The 21,579-nt window shown below is 33.8% G+C and overlaps 1 protein-coding gene across 1 annotated transcript; it reads right to left on the bottom strand.

Moving 5' to 3' along the window:
- Positions 1-2,463: 2,463 nt before the first annotated feature.
- LOC104897824 (leucine-rich repeat receptor-like serine/threonine-protein kinase BAM1) lies at positions 2,464-6,719 on the bottom strand. Its single transcript, XM_010684771.4, has 2 exons — positions 3,854-6,719; positions 2,464-3,231 (listed from the first exon to the last, which is right to left on the bottom strand). The coding sequence occupies exons 1-2, from the start codon at positions 6,450-6,452 to the stop codon at positions 2,801-2,803; spliced, it is 3,030 nt and encodes a 1,009-aa protein (XP_010683073.2). The 5' UTR covers positions 6,453-6,719; the 3' UTR covers positions 2,464-2,800.
- Positions 6,720-21,579: the final 14,860 nt, after the last annotated feature.

The raw sequence follows: 21,579 nt of genomic DNA, 5'->3' as shown, positions 1-21,579 counted from the left end.
CTTATTCTATAAACTAATTTCCTTTTTATATAGACTATAATATAATACAATTATTTATTTTCTTAACTCTAAGAAAATAATAATTATACTAATTTTATATTTCTATATTTAGCACATAGTATATCACCTAATTCATATTTAGCACATAGTATATCACCTAATTCAAGCATATTACAGTTTTACACAAAGTAACTATTCTAAGGAACATATAAACTTGACTTCAATCTTGATTCTTCTTTTCTTCAAAGTCTTCATTTATTAATTCCTTCTTCATGCATCTGTTTCAACTGTTACATACTTTCATACTAAAATATATTATATTAATTTTCATCATCAAAACATAATATGTGCATAAACCATAACATGTACATGCACAACAACAGTGTTGGTCACAGTGGGGGAAAAGGAAGCGTTCGTTGGTCATTAATCAAGAACAAGGGTACTATGTGGTTACTAATTGCACCTAGGATACTATGAAGAACTTTTAAAAAGAGGAGTACATCGTAGAAAACTCAATTTCTTAGGAGCACTATGTAGAAAAACCCAAAACATATTTATAAAGAGATTGAAAAAAATATTAACTGATAAATATATGGCTTAAATATAAATATGAGAGTGTCTTAAACTATTAGAAAAGTGCCATCAACTGATACAACAAGATCTTAAACTAAACTAACGAACTGAAACGCGTCTCAACCACGACACTTTACTTATTAAATGGCTCAATCTCTACTTATCTCTTTTCACTTTACATGATCTCGTTAAAAACTTTGTCAATCTTCAATGCTGCAAACTTGCAATAAAAAAATATAGTAAAGTAATTCTCCTAATGTGGAACCAGAAACTCTATCAATGTTATGTTGTTCTCACCTTGTAAGATAGGCAAGAGAGTATTGTAGAAGAACAAGCGAGCAACTTTAAATGTAGAGCTACTGCTATGATAATACTCCAAGGCATTAACACCTTTTTTGACTATCTAGCAGTGGTCCTACTGCAAAATTTTAATGACTTTAATAACAACCCCGAAATGTTGAATGTGCCAGAAAAGCAAAGGAGTTATTTTAATTACTTTTTCGTAATCTCCTCCACTCTCTTTTTTTCTTTCTAGGGCACAGAGAGCACCCCACTGTCTCGGTAATGGGTAGGCTCTACTCTCAAGTCTCAATCTTTGAAATCACACCATCCAAGTAGAAAGTAGTAGTACTACTACTATTACCACTTTGATTATACAACTAGTTTTATTTAAAGCTCTAGGCCCTATCCGATCTTTTAACATTATTAGATTAGTGTAATAAGACTTAGCTAAGTATCCGAGTACTCGTGTCCGATACTGATACGTGTTTAAGTTATTTGTTTATGTAGATTATAGAGTGATTAATTTATGTAGAGTAGTTACATAATCAACTACATGAAGATCAAGATTGATCTAGTAATTGTAAAACCTTTCGACAGGGATCGTCTAACTACACTTAAACGGGATTCAACAAGTGTGTTTTGAGGATTTGGATTGAAGGCCACGGGGATTGGTTAGGGTCTTCTTCAGCTAATGCCCCCGCTCGTTTGAAGTTGTTATGAGTCGGAAAGCAAGAAGAATCCCCAAATTTACTCACAAGAAATATAAAATCAAGCCATATTTTCTATGGTTGAGTTAGATTTCATTCAACATTATTTCCAATTCCAAATTTAATAACAATCGTTTGTTTTTATTAATGTACAACTTTAATCATTTATATGTTTTTTATCATTGATTATTATTACTATATACTTCCTCCGTTTCTAAATAAGTGCAACATTTGCATAGTGTTTACTATTCACACTTTAAACTTTAATTAGCCTTGGTGATTTACATTTTAGAAAAAAACATAGTCATGTGAGATCTTGTTAGATTCGTCCGAATGTGAATTTTTTTAATATCAACTTTTTATAATTTTTACTTATTGATAATTGAAGATATTAATGGTTAAAATGATGCATTGGCAAACGTGAAAACAAGAAATGTTGCACTTATTTAGAAACGGAGGAAGTATATTTTACAAAAGGTTAAAATTGGGGAGTGAGAAAACAAGGACTATCTATTTCTAGTGGAGTTTTCTTCATCTCATACTAAAGTATTGTGGATACGACAAGGATAGTTAAAGTAAAACAAAGACTGAAATTGAGTAAGATACTACTACTAGAAATATTAGTATTATAGTACAGCATTAAGCTTATGATTTAACATTAAACAAAGATATAACAAATTCCTATACCCAAAGTACCCAACACAGATGAGCTGCCTAGTGGAGTATCCAACAACTCCACTTAGAAGAAAGGACCAATCTTCATAAACTCAGGGGACAAACCTATTATGATTTTCTCTCCTAGGCACATAATGTTTCACTGACTAAAACTCAGCATCAGAAATAAACTTCACAGAAGCAGCAGAGAAAATTAGCAGCATTATGTGATAGAACAAGGAAGCAATGGCACAAAAACTACAGTAAAAAACAGAACACTTAAATCAGTGAAAATAAAAGTTGTAAAAACTTAACCTTAATGCCCTTTAGTGGCTAAACTCACCAATGCAAAAACTGTACAACCCAGAAAAATCTTAAAGCAAACACATTTAAGACCTTAAAGTTAGCACAAACCAATCTTCCTAACAGGCTAACAGGCTAACACCCCTCCCCCTACCCTTTTTCATTCTTTACCCTCCCAAAAAAACAAGCTAAAAACACAGAAAATCAAGCTAGTGCACTCCCAGTTCATTGATTTCTTGGAGAGACGTAGCGAGGATTCTTCTAGTACCATCTAAAACACACTAAATGCTAAGAAGATCTGGCGGTGGCGATTTTGTCGGAGAGCCTACTATGGCATCGGTAGGTCGTTGAGGTGATTCTAAGGGTGAGGAGTCCCCTTGCTTAGGTGTTGTTCCTGGTGGTTTTGGGATCTCTAAAAGTATTTGAACCACCTCTCGCATAGTTGGTCGTTCCACTGCCTGTTCTTCGACACACAACATGGCGACATAGAACACGTGCATTACCTCATGAAGAGGAACTGAAGGGAGTCTAGGATCCAAGACCTTAAGGACTCCTTCCTTGTTCCCGTCAGTCATTTTTCTCACCCATTGAACAATATCAACTCCATCCCCAAATTCTCCAACCGGCTTCCTGCCAGCTATGAGTTCTAAGAGAACCACCCCGAAACTGTAAACATCGCTTTTCTCATCAACCTTCAATGTGTAGGCATATTCTGCATAACAAGTAAGCCATATAAAACATTGTTGTTAGTTAGCTTAACAATTAGTATTAAATAATTAGGCTCATTGAATAACAAATTACAAGTACATAATAGAATATCGAGAATCTGTGAATCCGTTTCAACAGGATCAAAGGTCGATTAGTGGAGTACTTTAGAGCCTTAATCAAATGCTACATAATCTTGAAATAATCTAGTCACTTGGTAACTGACAAGACCCACAAAACTAAATAGTACAAGCATTAAGGAAGCTTGATCATTTTTGGATTCTCGTTAGGAACTAGAGTGCTCTCAAAAGCCTTAAGAAAGCGACAGAATTGATATGAACTACCATTTGGTAAAGTGGGGAACACCTCATAAATGTATTTCCTTTGTGAATTTAAGTCAAAAAAAAGCTATTGCAACAAACCAGAACTACTCGAGAAAGACATCCAAACAGTCACTATTAAGTATTAACACTCTTAAAACAGTCAAAAATATCAGGTAACACAAATTTAAGCAGTTTGACTAATTAAGTACTAATAGAGTCTAAGAAGTTACCAAATTCAGCTGGCTAATTAATTTGCTATGAAATTGAGATTAATGATCTTGTAGAGTAGATTGCAAGAGACAATACCTGGAGCAATGTATCCATAGGAACCAGCAATAGCAGACATGCACTCTGAAGTGCCCGAATCTTGCAAGAACTTGGCAAGTCCGAAATCAGCAACATGAGCCTCAAAGCTGGTGTCCAGAAGGATATTGTTGGACTTAACATCACGATGAACAATCAACGGCGAGCAGTCATGATGGAGGTAGCAAAGCCCCTTGGCTGCCTCTACCGCGATTTTATACCTCGTATCCCAGTGCAAATGACCGCCTTTCTTCCCATGTAGCACCTCCCCTAAGCTTCCATTAGGCATGTACTCATACACCAATAAATTGGTCTCATGGTTTGAGCAGAATCCCAATAATCTAACAATGTGCCTATGTCTAATCTTCCCTAAAGTCTGAATCTCAGCATTAAATCCATGATCATGGGATGAACCTCTATGCATTGCAGGAAGCCTCTTAACAGCTACTTGATCACCATTCGGCATATTTCCCTTGTAAACAATTCCAGCACCACCTTTCCCAATGATGTTATCTTCCTTTAAGCAATCCAAAACATCATCAGCAGTGAAGTCTAACCGTTGGAAGGCGGTTAGCTTCCAAGCCCGAGACTCACTCGCTTTCTTAAGCGACCGAGCTTTGATAATAGCAGCTATTGCAAATATGATGGAACACAACAAAAGGCCAATCACCAAGAGTAGCTTCAATGAAGCAGAGAGACCTTTAGCATGGGATGGATGTGGAGAACCAACAACCCCATTTTTGCAAGGACCCAAATAAGGTCCACACAAATCAGGATTACCCAAAAACGAAGTATAGTTAAAGTAACTAAACTGTCCACTTTCAGGGATCAAACCAGAGAAATTGTTATATGAAAAATCAACAGATGTTAAACTCTGCATACTAGAAATAGAGCCAGGAATACTCCCACTTAAATGATTCCTTGATATATTCAAGTAATTCAATATCCTCATACCAGTAATCTCCTTAGGAATCTCACCAGAGAACTGATTCCTACTAAGATCAACAAATGTCAGCAACTTACACTTGCTAATCTCCGAAGGAATTTCGCCCGAAAACTTGTTACTACTAAAATCAATCTTAGAAAGCTGTTGCAACCTCCCAATCTCAGGTGGGATACTCCCACTAAACTTATTCCCATCAAGCAACAACTTCTGAACCCCTGAAAAATTACCAATACTCGAAGGTAACTCCCCGGTAAGCTGATTATTCGACAGCGAAATCTGCCCAAGATTAACTGCAATCGAATCCACCGTAACAGGAAATCCCCCAGTAAGAAGATTATCCTGAAGCTCAACTTGAGTAAGTTTAGGTAACCCAAACAAACCCTTAGGAATTGATCCATTTAAGAAATTCTCCCCCATTCTCACTCTACTAAGTGACTTACAACTCCCTAAACTCTCAGGAATTGGACCAAGCAAGAAATTCCCCAATGTAATCAAAGTCTCTAATCTCTCTCCTCTACAAAGACTTGGTGGTAAAGTCCCAGTTAACTTATTAGAAGAAAGATCTAAAAGCTGTAATCTTCCATTAAACCCTAATTTCTCAGGTATACTCCCAGTAAAATTATTCTCCCAAAGTTGAAGAACTTCTAACTGAGGTAAATCTCCTATAAACTCAGGTATACCCCCATGTAACTTATTCCTAAACAAATTCAAAAGTGTTAAATTCTTTAGCAAAGAAAAACTCTCAGGAATTTCACCAGAAAACAAATTATTCGATAAATCCATCGATTTTAAACTACTTAAATACCCAAATTCAGAAGGAAGATACCCAGATAAAGTATTCACTTGAAGAAACAAAGTATCAAGTTTCTTCAACTTCCCTAACTCCGCCGGAATCTCACCGGATAATCCACAGTTTGCACCATCAAATCTAACTAACTCCGACAAATTCCCAATCTCCGGCGGAATCCCACCGGAATATCCATTATAATACCCAATATAAAGCTCTTTAAGTGAACTTAAATTCCCAATTTCCGCCGGAATATTCCCTTCAAGTTCATTTCCAGATACAGCAAGATACTCAATCTTCCTCCATTGTCCATACTCCGCCGGAATCTCGCCGGAAAAGTAGTTACCACCCAGATGAAGATGCCGGAGCTCCGACATGTTGACGACGGAAAGAGGAAGTGGGCCAGTGAGATTATTGTTGTAAACGTCGAGGATTTGTAGGTTTTGAAGAGGAGAGAGAGAGGAAGGAAAAGTTGAGTTGAAGATGTTGTTGGAGAGATTAAGGTGGTAAAGATTTGAGAGGAGAGAGAGTGAAGATGGGATTGGTCCAGAAAATGAGTTTCCTGCAACACTAAGGTTTTGCAAGTTGGTGAGAAAACCTATGTCAGGTGAGAGAATTCCAGTGAGATTTAACCCAGAAATGTTGAGTGAAACTACACTTTGATGATGATTTAATGAAGATGAAGATGAACATTTGATGAAATCCCAAGTACAGTGATGAGTAGAAGTGTTCCAGGAAGAAAGAGATGATTGTGGGTCATCTGTAATGGCGGATTTTATACCAAGTAAAGCTTTTTGTTCTGGTAATGTTCTGCCATTGATGAAATGAAGGTGGAAATTCAGAAGAAACAGAAAAACAAGGATTCGCATTTTTTTTCTTTCTTTTGCAATTTTCGTCGGTAAGATTTTAGAGGACTAAAGACGAAGAAAAACAAGAGATGAAGTAGGAAGGAAGAAGAAGTGAGATGTAAGAGAAGAGTGTTTGTAAATTTATGTCAAGTTAATTTTTTTTTTAATTTTTTTTTGGAATTCAAAATTTGTTATTTTGGGAGATTGTTTTTGTTTTTGGGGTGTTTGTTTGTCGTTTACTTGGTTTGTTCTACCCACATGGAGCATGTATAATTTGCTTCTTACCTAAAAGTTTTTATCTTTTTTCTTGATTTGAAGGAATTGCCTTTATTTTTAATTTTAGTTTGTTTCCCTAGTATTAGGATGTCCCTACCATGGTGATGGTAATTGGTATGTATGATCCATCATTCCATTGATACTATGTCAGTGAGCATATTCAAAGTTGTTTAGAAGTTAGAACTACTCTAGTTATTCAAAGTAGGTGAATAGTTTGATGCTTTTACTAAATATTCAGAAAAAATAAATTTTATTAAAGATGGGAGGAAAAAAGTATGGCATGATTGTTAGTAGGTTTATTAGGATATTGTACGTTGTGTTTATGAAACATTATGCTTTAGAGAACTATAAATTATGTTTCACAAATTATTATAATAGACGGTCTAATTTTAATATAAAATTAGACAATGCAAACCTACGTTCTCCTAAGAAGCCCATTCAATTTCTCTTTAACCTAACACTATTTTTAACCATCCTAGTCGTCCATTCTCTTCTCCTTCTTTTATTTCCCTTCTAAATTTCGAATTAGAGCAAACAATTTTTAAAAATAGTCCGTCAGTCTTACAAAATGGATTAAGCTAGTCACTAAATGGATTAAATCAGTCACTAAATGAATTAAAGAATGTTATTAATGAATAGATTAAACTGGTCACTAAATAGATTAAAATGGTCACTAAATAGATGAAAGTAGTCACTATATTTAGAAATATGATCTATTCTCTCCTTAATATTGGGCTTGGGCCGCGCCTACTTTTAAATTAAAAGTAGACGGTCTCTTACAAGACCAACTGATTATGTTTAGGAAAATAAATAGAGTCATAAGTATATCTTTTAAGGGCGCGGTTGTGTAGACACTCTTTTATTATTTTCTTTTTCTAAAAATCTTTAGTTTTATTCTTTATTTAGAATTTATCATGTCACTCTACTATATAATACAGACTTGATGAATATAATAATTAAAACACTAATATTAAGCATCGCCACTAATATGAACTATAAAGTGATCAAGATATAACTCACATCCTAATGAATATAATAATTAAAATACTAAGATTAAGCATCATCAATAATATGAATACTGCAGGCTGCAGTGGTGGGTGTGGGGGTGTTAGGTGTTAGGGTTAGGGGTAAATTTAGGTTAGTTAATTATGATTAGAGGGGGATTAGGGGATAATGACTAACAAAGTTTAAGGTCGTTAGTCATAAGGGTCAGTGGATGTATTTTTTCAAAGTGAGGGTATATGGTGAATTTCAAAAGTCGAAAGGGTATACGGTGCAAAAAAATTTTATCAAGGGTATATGGTGAAAAACTCGTTTTTTTAATGAGGAGAAATAGTGTGAGTTTATTAACATCCTAAGGGAGATATATATCATGATGAAAGAGAAATCGTGTGGGCCAAGAATGATTAAATTGTTGTATATCAATGGATTAGAACACCCCAATTATGTCTCGTCCGCTTTTAATACCCCCAACTATTGGGAAAGTCCGCCAAAAATTCACCCAGATGATTTGTAACCTATTACCAAAGTATTTTTTTATTATTATTTTCAATTTCTACTCCTACCCACCACAATTTCAGCCACCATCTCCCCCATCCACCACAGCCCTTCCCCCATTCCATCCATTGCCGCAAGCCAACCTCCCTCCCACTCCCACCACCCCAGCTGCCCCCCACTCCCACCACCCCGCAGCAGCCCCCTCCCCACCCCCACCCCCACCCCACCACCCCAGCACCCCCCACTCCCTCCCCCAACAACCCCCAACTCCCCCACCCCCCGCAGCCACCCCTCCCCACTCCCACCTCCCACTCCCCACCTCTCGCACCAGCATCCCTTCACTCCCCTACCCCCCTTCGAAACCCCCTCCCTAACCCCCACCGAAATCCCCCTCTTATCCCCCTCGATTTTCGCAGCAAATGCCTCCCTTCCAACTTTCGCCGAAATTATTGCTTCTTTCCCCCTAAACCGGTTGAATTCTCCCTCCTCAATGCTAGCATGAAAAATTGCAGGGAATTGTTTTTTCTGTTGTTGCTTCTTCCGCCAGACTCTAGCTTCGTTTATCGCAAGGTTTCCGACCTCTTGCTTCGTTGCAGTGCTGGATTTTCTCTCCTCGATGCTTTTTCGGTGGGGGCTGCGGGAAATCGAGAGGGGTGCACATGGGGGAGGGGGATTTCGACGGGGTGGTGGGGGAGGGGGAGGTTGCTAAGGTGGTTAGGGGGCTGCTGGGGGTAGAGGATGGGGCTAGGTGTGGGAAGGGTGGTCGTGGGGGTGAGGGAAGGTGGCAATGGGTAGTGGGTCGGAGTTTTGGTTTACCAGTTCATCCGATCATAACAGGTAAATGAAACATTTTTGACGGACCTCACCAATAGTTTGAGGTATTTAAAAATAACCCATAATTGAGAGTATTAAAAACGGACAACACAAAATTGGGGGTATTATAATCCATTATTCCTAAAATAATCTGAATAGAACTTCACATAACAAACTAAAATGAAAAGTCAGTAAATATATGAATATATGATTAAAATGTTACCATGATCTAGGAGTCTATGTCCCTTTTGAGTTTTGAGTGTAAACAGGCCAACTAAAGTAGCAAAGTATACCCCAACTAATGAGAGCCATAGATTGGTATTTGGTGCACTGTTGATCAAATAACTTTAATCTTATCAAAAGAAAAATTAATCATCTCTTTTGTAAGAAAGACCATAAAAAGACCAAACTAGTGAAAGCAAAGACTTACCACTAATGATGTCTTAGACAATCAAGAGCTAAATTGACACTATAGTACGGAGTTGTTGAAAAATTGACATGGAGGAGATCAGAAGAACGTGAGATACGTCGGAAGAATAAAAACCAATGCAACATATTTATTAATCGAATAAATTTAATTAATTTTTAGATATACTAAAATTTACATTTGGATAAAATATTTGATGAATATAAAAGCTTGTACACTCAAACATGCCATGAGGAAAAGCGGAAAAAGTTTTAGTAAAACTCGGAGCATTGGATACTTTAGGGGATTTCGTTATCTACATGCATATTTTTGTATTTGATTAAGCTTTATTAAAGTGAGAAAAAAAGTGTTTAGAAAGTGAATACTTTTGTCGTAAAATTATGAACACGTCCATGCTTCACTTTGATCAGCGGTACTGGCATTGTCACACCACAATTTCACCAACTATTAGTGATATATATATACTCTTACTTTTTCGGGTATGTTATCATAATCTATAAAAATATATATATATCTAATAAATTCAGATAAAGTTGAAGAAATTCTTATATCTTATAGAATATTACTCAATAAGTTCAAATAACAATAAGTTCATCCGCAAAGATGTTTTAGGTTAACCTCCTGATTGAAGAGGGGGTTTTCCTAAGTTTTCTTTCCTTGTAAAAAAAAAAAAATAACAATAAGTTCAAATAATTATGAGGTACCCTCTTTTTTTAAAATCTTTCTTATCTAAAATCTTAATATTATTCATAATTAATGGAATATTCTAAATTCTTGTTAATATGTAAGATTAAAGTTTTGATTGATTCGTGTTGATGAGTACTTTATTAACATTCAATCATTATAATTTTTCCTAATACGTAATAAAAGATATTTAAGTTATATAAGTGATTTGGCAAACGCGCACAATAAAAGTGGAAAATGTAAAAAAAAAAAAATACATAGGGAGTATATATACGCAAATTAGATCCTGCACCGAGGTGTAGGATGAGCATCCTGCACCTTGCCCATGTGGCTGACTTTTGGCAATATTTTTGAAAGTGGGCCAACTCTTTCTCTCTCATCACGTGAAACAATTTTTTTAATGTACAAATGCATATGGTTTGGTGTACAATAATCTACGAGTGTACATTTAGGGATTTTCAGTGATCAAAGCAATGACCATCAATGTACATTGTGATTTTATTGAATTTCGGTATGAGAATGTAATTGTACATATTGAATTTCATTAGTGAACAAACATCAAACACACCAGTGTACAAAGAATGGAAATTACTCACTTGACATATTTCGGTATGGGACTGTAATTGTACATATTGAATTTCATTACTGAACAAACATCAACACACCCAGTGTACAAAGATTGCAAATTACTCACTTGACATCAACTTCATGAATTGGGTTACTTTCAGCTGGGGGATTGTCTTGTACATTTTGATTTTATTAATGAACAACCATGAAGCCAAGGATGTACAAGGAGGTTGAGTGTGGAAAAGAGAGAAGTGGTGAATTTCGGTATGAGACTGTAATTGTACATATTGAATTTCATTAGTGAACAAACATCAACACACCTAGTGTACAAAGATTGCAAATTACTCACTTGACATCAGCTTCAGGAATTGGGTTACTTTCAGCTGGGGGGCTGTCATTGTACATTTTGATTTGTTAATGAACAACCACGAAGCCAAGAATGTACAAGGAGGTTGAGTGTGGAAAGAGAGAAGTGGTGAACAGAATATGGGGGGACATCAAATCAGTTATTAAATGGTGAACAGTAAATGTCAAATCATTTACTTTTTGAAATTTCGATTTTGTACATTGGATGTAAGGGGAATGTACATTGGCTGTCAAATCAATTACTTTTTGCATGTTGAATTGTGCGTTTTATTCTTTTTGCCTTGCGTTTTGGACAAGGTGCAGGATGCTCATCCTGCACCTTGGTGCACCATCTACGCATTGGTATATATATAATAACCTAGAAGTATCACATCATAAAAGAACTAAATGAATAATAAAGTATATGGCTTATATAATGATGAGAGAAAATGACATAAACAACAACCAAAAACAATATTGTTGCAACAAATTTGAAGCTTTAAAAACTTGAAATGAAACTTTAAAAACTTGAAATGAAATAGAGGAAATACATTAATTGGAAATTAATGAATAATTGGAATACGTTGTTGTCAAGAGTATCTCATAATCTATAAAAGGAATCATGTCTAATAAATTTAAATAAATTCTTATGTCTTATAGAATCCTGTTCAATACGTTCCAACAATTATGAAATATATAATAATCTAGGAAAACCACTTCATAAAAGAATTATAATAAAAAAATATGGCTTATATAATGACGAGAGAAAAGACATAAACAACAACCAAAAATAATCGAAATTAAAATAAAGGAAATATATTAATGAGTTTTTTGCGGGGATATACCAGGATAATAGGGCATTTTGTGGGGATATACCTCACTAAAAAAATTTTGTGGGGATATACCAACCTAAATTTAAGTTTTGTTAAAAGGTATCAAAAACACTATTTTTGGCGAATAATTCAAATTTTCGGCCTTTGATTTGGTAGGAACTCGTGAGTGAGCCACAAAATGACAGTGAGGAAGTTGAGAAAAATGAATTTAATAGAAGCAATTGAATATCACACACTACACAAAGAGTAATTAAGCAAGTCATCAAAGGTTGAAAATTTGACTCTCGCCGAAAATAGTGTTTTGGGTACCTTTTAACAAAACTTAAATTTAGGTTGGTATATCCCCACAAAAAAATTTAGCGAGGTATATCCCCACAAAATGCCCTATTACCCTCGTATATCCCCGCAAAAAACTCTATATTAATAGGAATTTGATGTATGAACAATCGAAATTCGTTGTTATTGGGTGTATTCTCGTAATCTATAAAAATATTAGGTCTAATAAATTTGAAGAATTTCTCATATATTATACAATACTATTTTATAAGTTCCAATAATTATGAAATATATAATAATTTAGGAGAGCCACGTTATAAAAGAACTAAAGAGAATAAGAATAATAAAAAATATTGAATTTTTTCTGCTATAGATTTAGATATAATATTAGTTAAATTTGGATATATGGAGCACCAAATTCAGAGTTTTACAAATATTAAGAAAATGATGAAAGTATTGTTCTCAACTCTTTAAAATCATCTTTGAAGCTTGTTGGGAAATTATCCGATTGAGGATTATGTTGAAAGATCCTAATTTAGGACGAAAGTGAGACAATTAACACGGTAGGATGTGCATGTGACTGTTAATCTGGTATAGTTATTGATGTGTTATGTGCATGATAAATTGGTAGTTCATCTACTTTTTATTTTATTTTGGGACCTCTATCAGGTAATCAATTGATAAGAAGAAGGATGTTATTGGACCAACACCTCTCACAGATCAGTCAGTTCAGCTACATAAGTAGGTAGTGAGGTTCGAACTTTTTACCTCAAAACTCAAGTCACAAGATGCTACTTTTTATTTTCATTTTTTTGATTCGATAATTAACTGGCCAAGTAGGCTTAGCTCTCATGAGTTAGGGGGTAACAAGAGGATCCCAACCCATAGGGAAACTTCCAGAGGCTAAAAAGTGGAGATTTATAACCACAAGCAAATATCCACACAAACACTCCAAATTTTGGGATTAATAAGAATCGAACTCCCGACCATGAGGTTGGGAGGTGGGAGCTCCAACCATTGGGCTCCCATGTGATTCTCCTTCATCTACTCTTTATGAAACACACTAAACATTGTCGTATTAGAGTGAGCCTAACTATATACAAAAAAAATCATAAGAAATAATATGATCATGATAGAGTAGAGCCTATCTATATACAAGTTAGAAAGTTACCAAAAAAAATATATTACGTTGATTAGATTCAGGTTGATTTGTTGGTTCTAATTTAAGCTCCACCTCTAATAAGATTATTTAAATTAGATTTTAATAGTCAAATTCAAATCAAATTTTTTTTCCATGTCGAATCAGTTTGAACTCGGATCAAATTCAAATTCAAATTCGATTATCATTTACATAATAATTATTGACATTAGTACCTACAATATAAATTATTGTGCATAACTATAAAATGAAAAAATGCTTTTTATTTATTTAGCATATAATACTAATTTTTACAAAAAAAAGTAACTTAAGCATGATTATAACTTATAAGGAAAATGTAATTAAAACAAACCATAAATTCAAAATTTAGGCCCTCTTAAATGAAAACTTCGTGCTCTAGATGTAGCAATAACCCCGGACGTAGAGTTACACTAGGTCTCTTTGCACATGAATAAACGACCCATTGTCAAAAAAAAAATAAAAAAATGAACGACCATGTCTGTCCAATTGGTTTGGTGCCATTTCCTTTGATGTAAACATTGAGAAACAAATGTTGATTAGAAAAATAATCTTGTCTAGTTATACCTATCTAGTGCTTTTACAAAATCTGTCTTCTTATACATTACTTACTACTAACACAGTACGTAATAACTTTAATCGAGCAGCAGGTGATAACCTAGTAATGTTGGCATCACCTTTGATCCTAGAGATTCTGGGATCGAGTCTCACCCCTTACAAGGAGGGATCCCCAATTTTCCTCACTCCTTGTAAGAGACTTCATCTACCTTAAAAAAGAACGTAATAACTTTAATCTATAGACAATATGTGAGAGGAAAGGAGTATTGGAGTAAAATTGTACAACTGAAGGATTAAGAACTAAGAAGTACTAATTAATACTTAAGATCGGAGCATTTATAGTTGGACATCACTATATATTATGAGCTAGCTACAATCTGCAAAATGGGTCTCTTGATGTAGGATAAGGATAGTGACCCAAGTGATGGGATGAACTTAAGAAATGAGAAATAAGGCAATAAGCCTGCCCTTAGTTTGAGAAGAAGTGAGGGGTGATGTTAGCATCAATATCATCATCATAATAAGTGAAACCGGTGAATTGGTTAACAGGGCAGCTATCAGCTATGTGTGGGTGTTAGTACTGTTAATAATTTGTGCCCACTTGCCAGTGATAAATATGTATAGGAACTCTGAAATCATAGCCTATAGATTTGTATCGTATATGATCAAATATGACTAGTCTACCTCAACAAATAAATGCCCAAGAGCTTGAAGTAAGCTCAATTTTTATAAAGGAAACAAATAATATAGGAGATGTTTAATTTATTATTGGTTCTTGTGATTGAGGAACCTAATTTATCACTTTGGATAATATATAACAATATATTATTAAAAGAAGCAAACTAGTAGAGTATAGAGGGTCGAGTATGATTGTATTTGACCATAAAATATGTCGCTTGATTTGTCTTTTTAAGTAACGGAGAAAGGGAAAATGTACAAAACACACTTTGAATTTTGCAGGATTTTCTTTTTAGATGTCCATCCTAAATCCTAGCCTCTATAAAGGTTAGGTTTGTTAGGATTATGTTCTCCTATTCTCTCCAATCCCATTACAATTATGTGAAGCACATGATCTTTGTAATTTAATGTATCATCATCTCATAATGAAAGTTCTAGTGCATTGTTTTTTCTTGGATCTCAGATTTAAACAATAATCTTATGTTTTCTTTTGCTTATTCTTCTAAATTGTAGTATATCGATTTTCATACATTACACTTTGATTGCATGATATAATAGCACCTGTCGTCAGTGCCCTTCCTTACATTTTATGGGCCCTAGGCAAAAAAAAATGGCCCCAATCTAAAATAATTCTAATTTTTTTTGGAAAGTATTCGATATTTTTCATGAGAAATAATGGTGAAATCAATTGGAATACGGAAAGAATTGAATGAGATTTGGAGAAAAGTAGTAGATGGAAATGAAAGGCCATAGAAAATTGGAAATAGGAGGAAATAAGTTATCACGTAGCTTAAGTATCATTTTTTTTTTGGCAACACTTAAGTATCAGTTATCACGTAGTTTATGGGCAGATTATTTTTTTGGTTTGGGCCCCTTTGGCTGATGGGCCCTAGGCCACGGCACTTGTTGCCTACCCTCAAATCCGGATATGCCTGTCGTGTTTGTTCGTTGCAATTTTATGTTTCATAAGTTTTGATAATTAAGTTCCTTTTATAGCTAATACGTCAAATTAAATTTTATTGAAAAATTATCAGTTTCTATAACTTTAAATTAAGGCCAATAATTTAACTTAAGTTAGACCAATTCAAATTAATGTAAAAAACATCAGAGTAATTCAAAGCCAATAATTTTGGATTACTATTAAAAACTTTCAAATGGATGAACATGAAGTCAAAAAAAGAAAAGAAAAAAAGAAAAAAATTTTGGATTACTATTACTACTAGGTTCCTTTGAATTATGTAAGGTGAAATTTAGTAAGCATGTAGGCTATGATTCATCTTTTATTATTCCATAAACTTATACTTATTTGTCTTAGAATTAGAGCTAGCAACATCACATTTTTTAAAATAGTGAAAGTTGTTCAAACAATCAATTCATGAATCATGATAGATTTCCTAAGTGGCGTCATGACAAATTTAAGTAAAATCAATATGTTGGAGTAGCCACAAATTTGAGGTAAAAAGTTCATTGATAGGTAAAAAAAAGGTTGAGTAATAGCTAGCCACGAACTAGAGGAGAAAGTATTTGCCCATATCCGATATGTGCACACTTTGTACACATCGGATCTTGATATGATTAGATGTAGTTCAGATATGATTTAATAGCTAGCTGATATGATATAAGATTTCAACTAACAAGCTCCAAAAAAAAAAAAAAAAAACTAAAAAATTATAATTTTTTAACATTATTTTTGTCATAAAAATTACATAAATGCCATGATATTGGCCCCATATCAGATATGGGCATATCATTGCTCCGAACTAAAGTGATGTCCTCGAATAAGAATTGGTGGTTAAATTTTATCTAATATGTTATCACTATTTAAAACATATGACCAAAAAATTTTGGCTATTATAAATTTAAACTGGGGAACAAGAATTTGCATTCCTACATCTTACCACTTAACTACATCGTCAAAACAATACAAAGTAGAATAGACGAAACTAGTCCCTGTTAACTGGGGATTACTACTGAACTTCTTTTTTTTATTGGACCATCTCATAAGCTGACTACTTCAAATATCATAATTTTTACTACCAAGCTAATCACTCATAATTTGTAACCAAGTGGAAAAAAATGTAGTAGTATTAAGCTATTAACTGTCAAGTACCCATACAAATTGAGCATATTCAGTTGTAATAACTGCTCATGAGGCCCAGACACAGCCCATCTGACAAAAAAGCTTTATCCAAGGCTTGTTTCATCGTCACACAATTTTGAGCTACACTGTTATGCACTTATGTGTTGTTTGAATATTTGTGGTCCAGCTGAATCAGTAGTTACTATGTATTATGGGCTGTAGAGGGACCAGCCCAGTCGTCTAGATCTTTAAGAGTTTGGATTTACATTTGTCTCATTCATCTCAACTCACATATCTCACACAATTAATTTTCTTTTTGGCAGTAGACACAAATTTAATTTCAGTTGGTGAAAATGAGGATCCAAGATTTATTATTATGCACCATGTACGTTTAGGATATGTACGTTGTGTCGTTGCACTTGCACATATGTGAAGCCTAGGTACATGTGGACATGCACTTACAAATGTGACACACATGGCTAGGTTTTTTTTTTTTCCTCGTTTTCTTAATTGTTTTCATCATCCAATAAAATATATGGTTTTCATGATTTTTAAGAACCTTCCATCAAAGAAAATGTGCAAATAAACATTCATAATTTTTTTTCATGCTAAAATGAGTTTTTTTTAGTGAAAAATAACAATTTGAAATTGATTATTTCATTTTAAAAATATAAAATGGATTTGTTATTATAAGACGAAGAGAGTATATATTTCACTTTGAAAAAAAATAGATTTGTTATTATAAGACGAAGAGAGTATACATTTTTCTAATTAAGATAAGTAATTTTATTAAAACAAAAGAAATGAAGGCGTGTTTAAAGTGACGGGATCCAGAAAACATATGTAGTGAGGTCACTCTTAAATAAATCAGTAATGAAATACTATTTAAACAAAAATTAGTACTAAAAGAAAATTAACGAAATTCGAAAAATATATATGCTTGTGAAAGTCTTACCGGTCTGTAAACTATAAATTTACACAACCTCTTCACGCTTTTTTATTTTGCCAAGTGGGTTCACATGTCTCCACCCATTTACACATACATCCGCCATTACGTATTTACGAGGCGATAGCCCAAATAGATAGCCATCCTTTAAATATTGTTAGCTTGCAAGATATTAATTATAAATGAATAAGATTGATTTGATTAAAATTAATCGTGCAAAAAATCGAATATTAAATTTATGGCACTGTAACATGTACGGTGTTTCAACTGAAATTGAGATTTCGAAATTGAGTTGAAACACACTGCATAAGCAAATAATAAAAAACAATAGGGACACACAAGAGTTTTAACGTGGTTCAATCTCTCTGAGATCTACGTCCACAAAATCCACTTATAGCGAATTCTCCTAATACCTCACTCAAGGTACAAGTCCCACTACTAACTCTAATAGTGCTCCCCAACACTTAACTATATATATAAGTGTTGCTACGTTGAATCAAATACAAACTCATGTACCCAACCCAACACTCTCTATAATTATGAAAATTACACAAATATTCTCCTCAAAAGAACGCTTCTTAATCAAGCAGGTAGATGATAAATTTTTCCTAAGTAATTCACTTGGCAATGTTTGTAATATTGTGCTATGCTATGTGCTACTGATTTTGCGGTTTTCTCTTGTAAAGCTCCGATTTTAGAATGGAAAACCGTGTTTATAAAAACTGAAGAGATGACATTATATAGTCATGAATCTTCCTTGTTTTGAGATTGATAATGTCAATCAAGATAATAGCATATCTTTTAACAACAGAAGTAATATTTTTATTAAACAAGATATTATCTTCTAAAATCTATCCTTTTTTAGGAGATTAGATTTTGTGCAAGATATTATTTTGAGATATTTTTTCTTTTAAAATATTTTTCAAAACTCTTTTTCTTTTATGTAAAATTAATTTGCAAAGAACTGCCAAATTAAAACGAATGTATATCCAAACTTCAAAAGCTGTGATGCATCATTTCAGGTTAAATTTTGGACCAACTTATCGTCAATCCTGAACCATACTTTGTTGTTTTCTTGATATAGCGATAACTCGGAGAATTCCTTCTGTAAACAATTTAGTAATTGCCAGCCCTCATAATATTGTTGCCGCATCTATACTTATATATAGTCTCCATCACCTGGTAACAAAAAGAACAATAATTGGCTTATTCTTCAGACATTATTGTAAATCACGTAGTATTAAATTTATATAAAATGTGACAAACATATGGCATATATGTAAGCTTATGTCAGTTTCAGAATCCGTCTTATTAGCTGTATGATTTTTGGGGTGTTGTTTGTGAAGGATTTATGTCCTCGACTTAAATGCAATTACTAATATATATTGGATCGTATTATAGAGATAATAAGTTCGTTATATTGGGTCGTCTATACGTCTTGCTAGAGAAAGCTATAGAACTTCGGATTAGTAAATAAATAAACCCGAAGCCCAATGTAACGGATCCTACAAGGTCACACATTAAACTTGGATCAACAAAAGAAACCTAGAGCCCAAAAGGGCCCTAGGGTGGCCGGCCAAGAGATAGGAAAAGGGGAGAGAAATCTGACCTAAATACTTTTATATATTTGGGTTAGGCAGAAAAGAAAACAGTTAGTTTATTCTCTTATTATTTTCTCTCTCCTATTCTCTCTCTTAAAAAGTCACGTTATACTCCAAGAAACCAAAGAAGAAGTTTTCTTCCTTTCCAACTAGCATTGGTGGAGTGTTGATGGAGTGTTGATCTGGATTGGTGGACTAAGTAGAGGAATCACATCTGAGATTCTCAATCCGGGTTCTTCAAGCTTTGTGGAAATCACGCTACAAAGGTTATTTCTAAACTTGTATGTGATCCTTAATTGTATATGCATGTGATCCTGTTTTAAGTGCTTATGAATTTGATTCATGAAATTCCGCTTTATAGTACTTATATATTCCTGCAGTGGTATCAGTTTTAGCCTCTTGCATATAGAATTTTGGTCATAAAGTTTAGTTTATGTATGATTAATTTTAATTTGATTAAGGGGAGGAATTAAATTATGGATTGAATAATTAATTGAAATTTGTTAAAAGGAGTTTTAATTACTTGCTTTCTCAATATAAGCCGAAATTTTTTCACCTCATAAACCCTAATTTTCGAAATTCATAAACCCTAAAATTCTGATTTTAGATCTCTAAATTTCGAAAATAAGTTCATATTATTAATCTAATCTTCATGCTTAAAATTGTTTATGTATGAAAATAAATTCATGTAAAAGGTGTTTTATATGAATTAGTGATTAATTATATGAATAATCTGAAAATTAATTAAAATACAGATTTTAAATTTAATTTTCTGTATTAAACATAAATAGTTATGTTTAATTTAATCAAGATCACCTAATTAAAATTTACAATAGGTTGTAATTTTAATATCCCTCAAGAAAAGAAAAGAAAAGAAAATTGAAAGGGAGAAGAGGAGCAGCCACCGTGGCTGCTCCGGTGGTCTGCCGGCCAGAAGCCGGGGTAAGGGCGACGCAAGGCTGCCGGCGAGCAGTCGCGTCGGAAACAGGAGAGGTGGCGCAGCCACACTCAACGCACGTTCGACGTGCGGAGTGGCTGTTTTGCTGCCGCAGGTGAAGCGCCGGCGTCCGACGTTGGCTCTCGAAAGAAACAACCGGCGAGTTGCCGGTGAGAGGGATCGAAAAGGTCGCCGAAAATTTTTGGTTTCACGTCCTTCTGGGCATGATGCGTGAAAGCAGCCTTGTTGCTGCTGGGTTCACGGTTTTCAAAAGATTAAAAAAAAAAAAATTTTCAAGGAAAACTGCCTAAACAAAATCTGGGCAGCAGAATTTTTTATTTTATCATTTTGGAAGTTTTAATTTTGAAAACAGAATTTTGAGAAAGATAAGTAAATTTCAATTATATTGACTTGGTCATAGATTTCAATCCATAATCTGATTTTTTAATCTAATTAAAATTAATTAGGCTAGTTTTAAGGGATAGAATCTTTAGGTGATTAGATATTACTTAAAATTTTATCTTCTTGCTTTAATTAAGAATATTTGATATTTTAATTGATTGGCAAGTATAATATATGATATTATTATGTGGCTTTTATATATGATATATTTGCTATGTATGACTAGTATGGCCCAAATTAAGATAGAAAATACGATCTGCGTATCGTGATGTATTCTTGTAATTTTAAATACGATCTGCGTATCGTTAAGTATTTTTGTAATTTATTTAATTTAGTTATTATTAAATTATTTTTGATACTTATGTAATCCAAAGAAGAGTCCATCAAGAGAAGGCCCATGGAAAAGGTGGATGGAGATCCATGAAGAGTCCAAGAAGGAGCCATTGATGCTTAGTTCTTAGGATTAGGGGCCATACTAGATCATTTTATTTTCGCATTTTATTATTTTTAAAATGCTTATAAGTTTATTGTATGTTGTTTATTGATGCGCTAGAGTTCACTAATTCATAACAACATAATAAACTTAGGCCCCGTAAATATTAAGGTTTGCTTTTCCAAACATAAAGTACTTATAAAACCCTTAATTAATAGTAATAGGTCATGCCTCCGCAGGGTATATCATTAATTTTGGGATATAAGGTAAAATTGCGAATTTTACAACTTAGTTTGGTTGTCCTTAACAAAATTATCAAAAGCGTTTTGAATTTTGAAGCAAGAGATAGTTAAACATGCGATGTTTATCCATCTAAACAAGAGTTATAAAGTGTTATAATTAGTAAAAGAGTTTACTTACCTTGATAATGTAACGTTAGATAAGGCCTCCGTCTGCTTAGTGTTACATGTTGATAGGATCTTGTAAAACACTTATTCATAGGGGACTTTAATTTTGAATAGGTGGTCAACCTAGAAACCTTTACATGTTTTAGGTTGCTTTATAAACATAAAATTGAACTTTGCCTTATTTTTCTGTCTGTAGATATCATGTCTAATA

This window comes from Beta vulgaris, chromosome 6 (assembly GCF_026745355.1).
Source record: "Beta vulgaris subsp. vulgaris cultivar EL10 chromosome 6, EL10.2, whole genome shotgun sequence".
Taxonomy (NCBI): domain Eukaryota; kingdom Viridiplantae; phylum Streptophyta; class Magnoliopsida; order Caryophyllales; family Amaranthaceae; genus Beta; species Beta vulgaris.
This window is presented reverse-complemented; position numbering and strand designations above follow the sequence as displayed.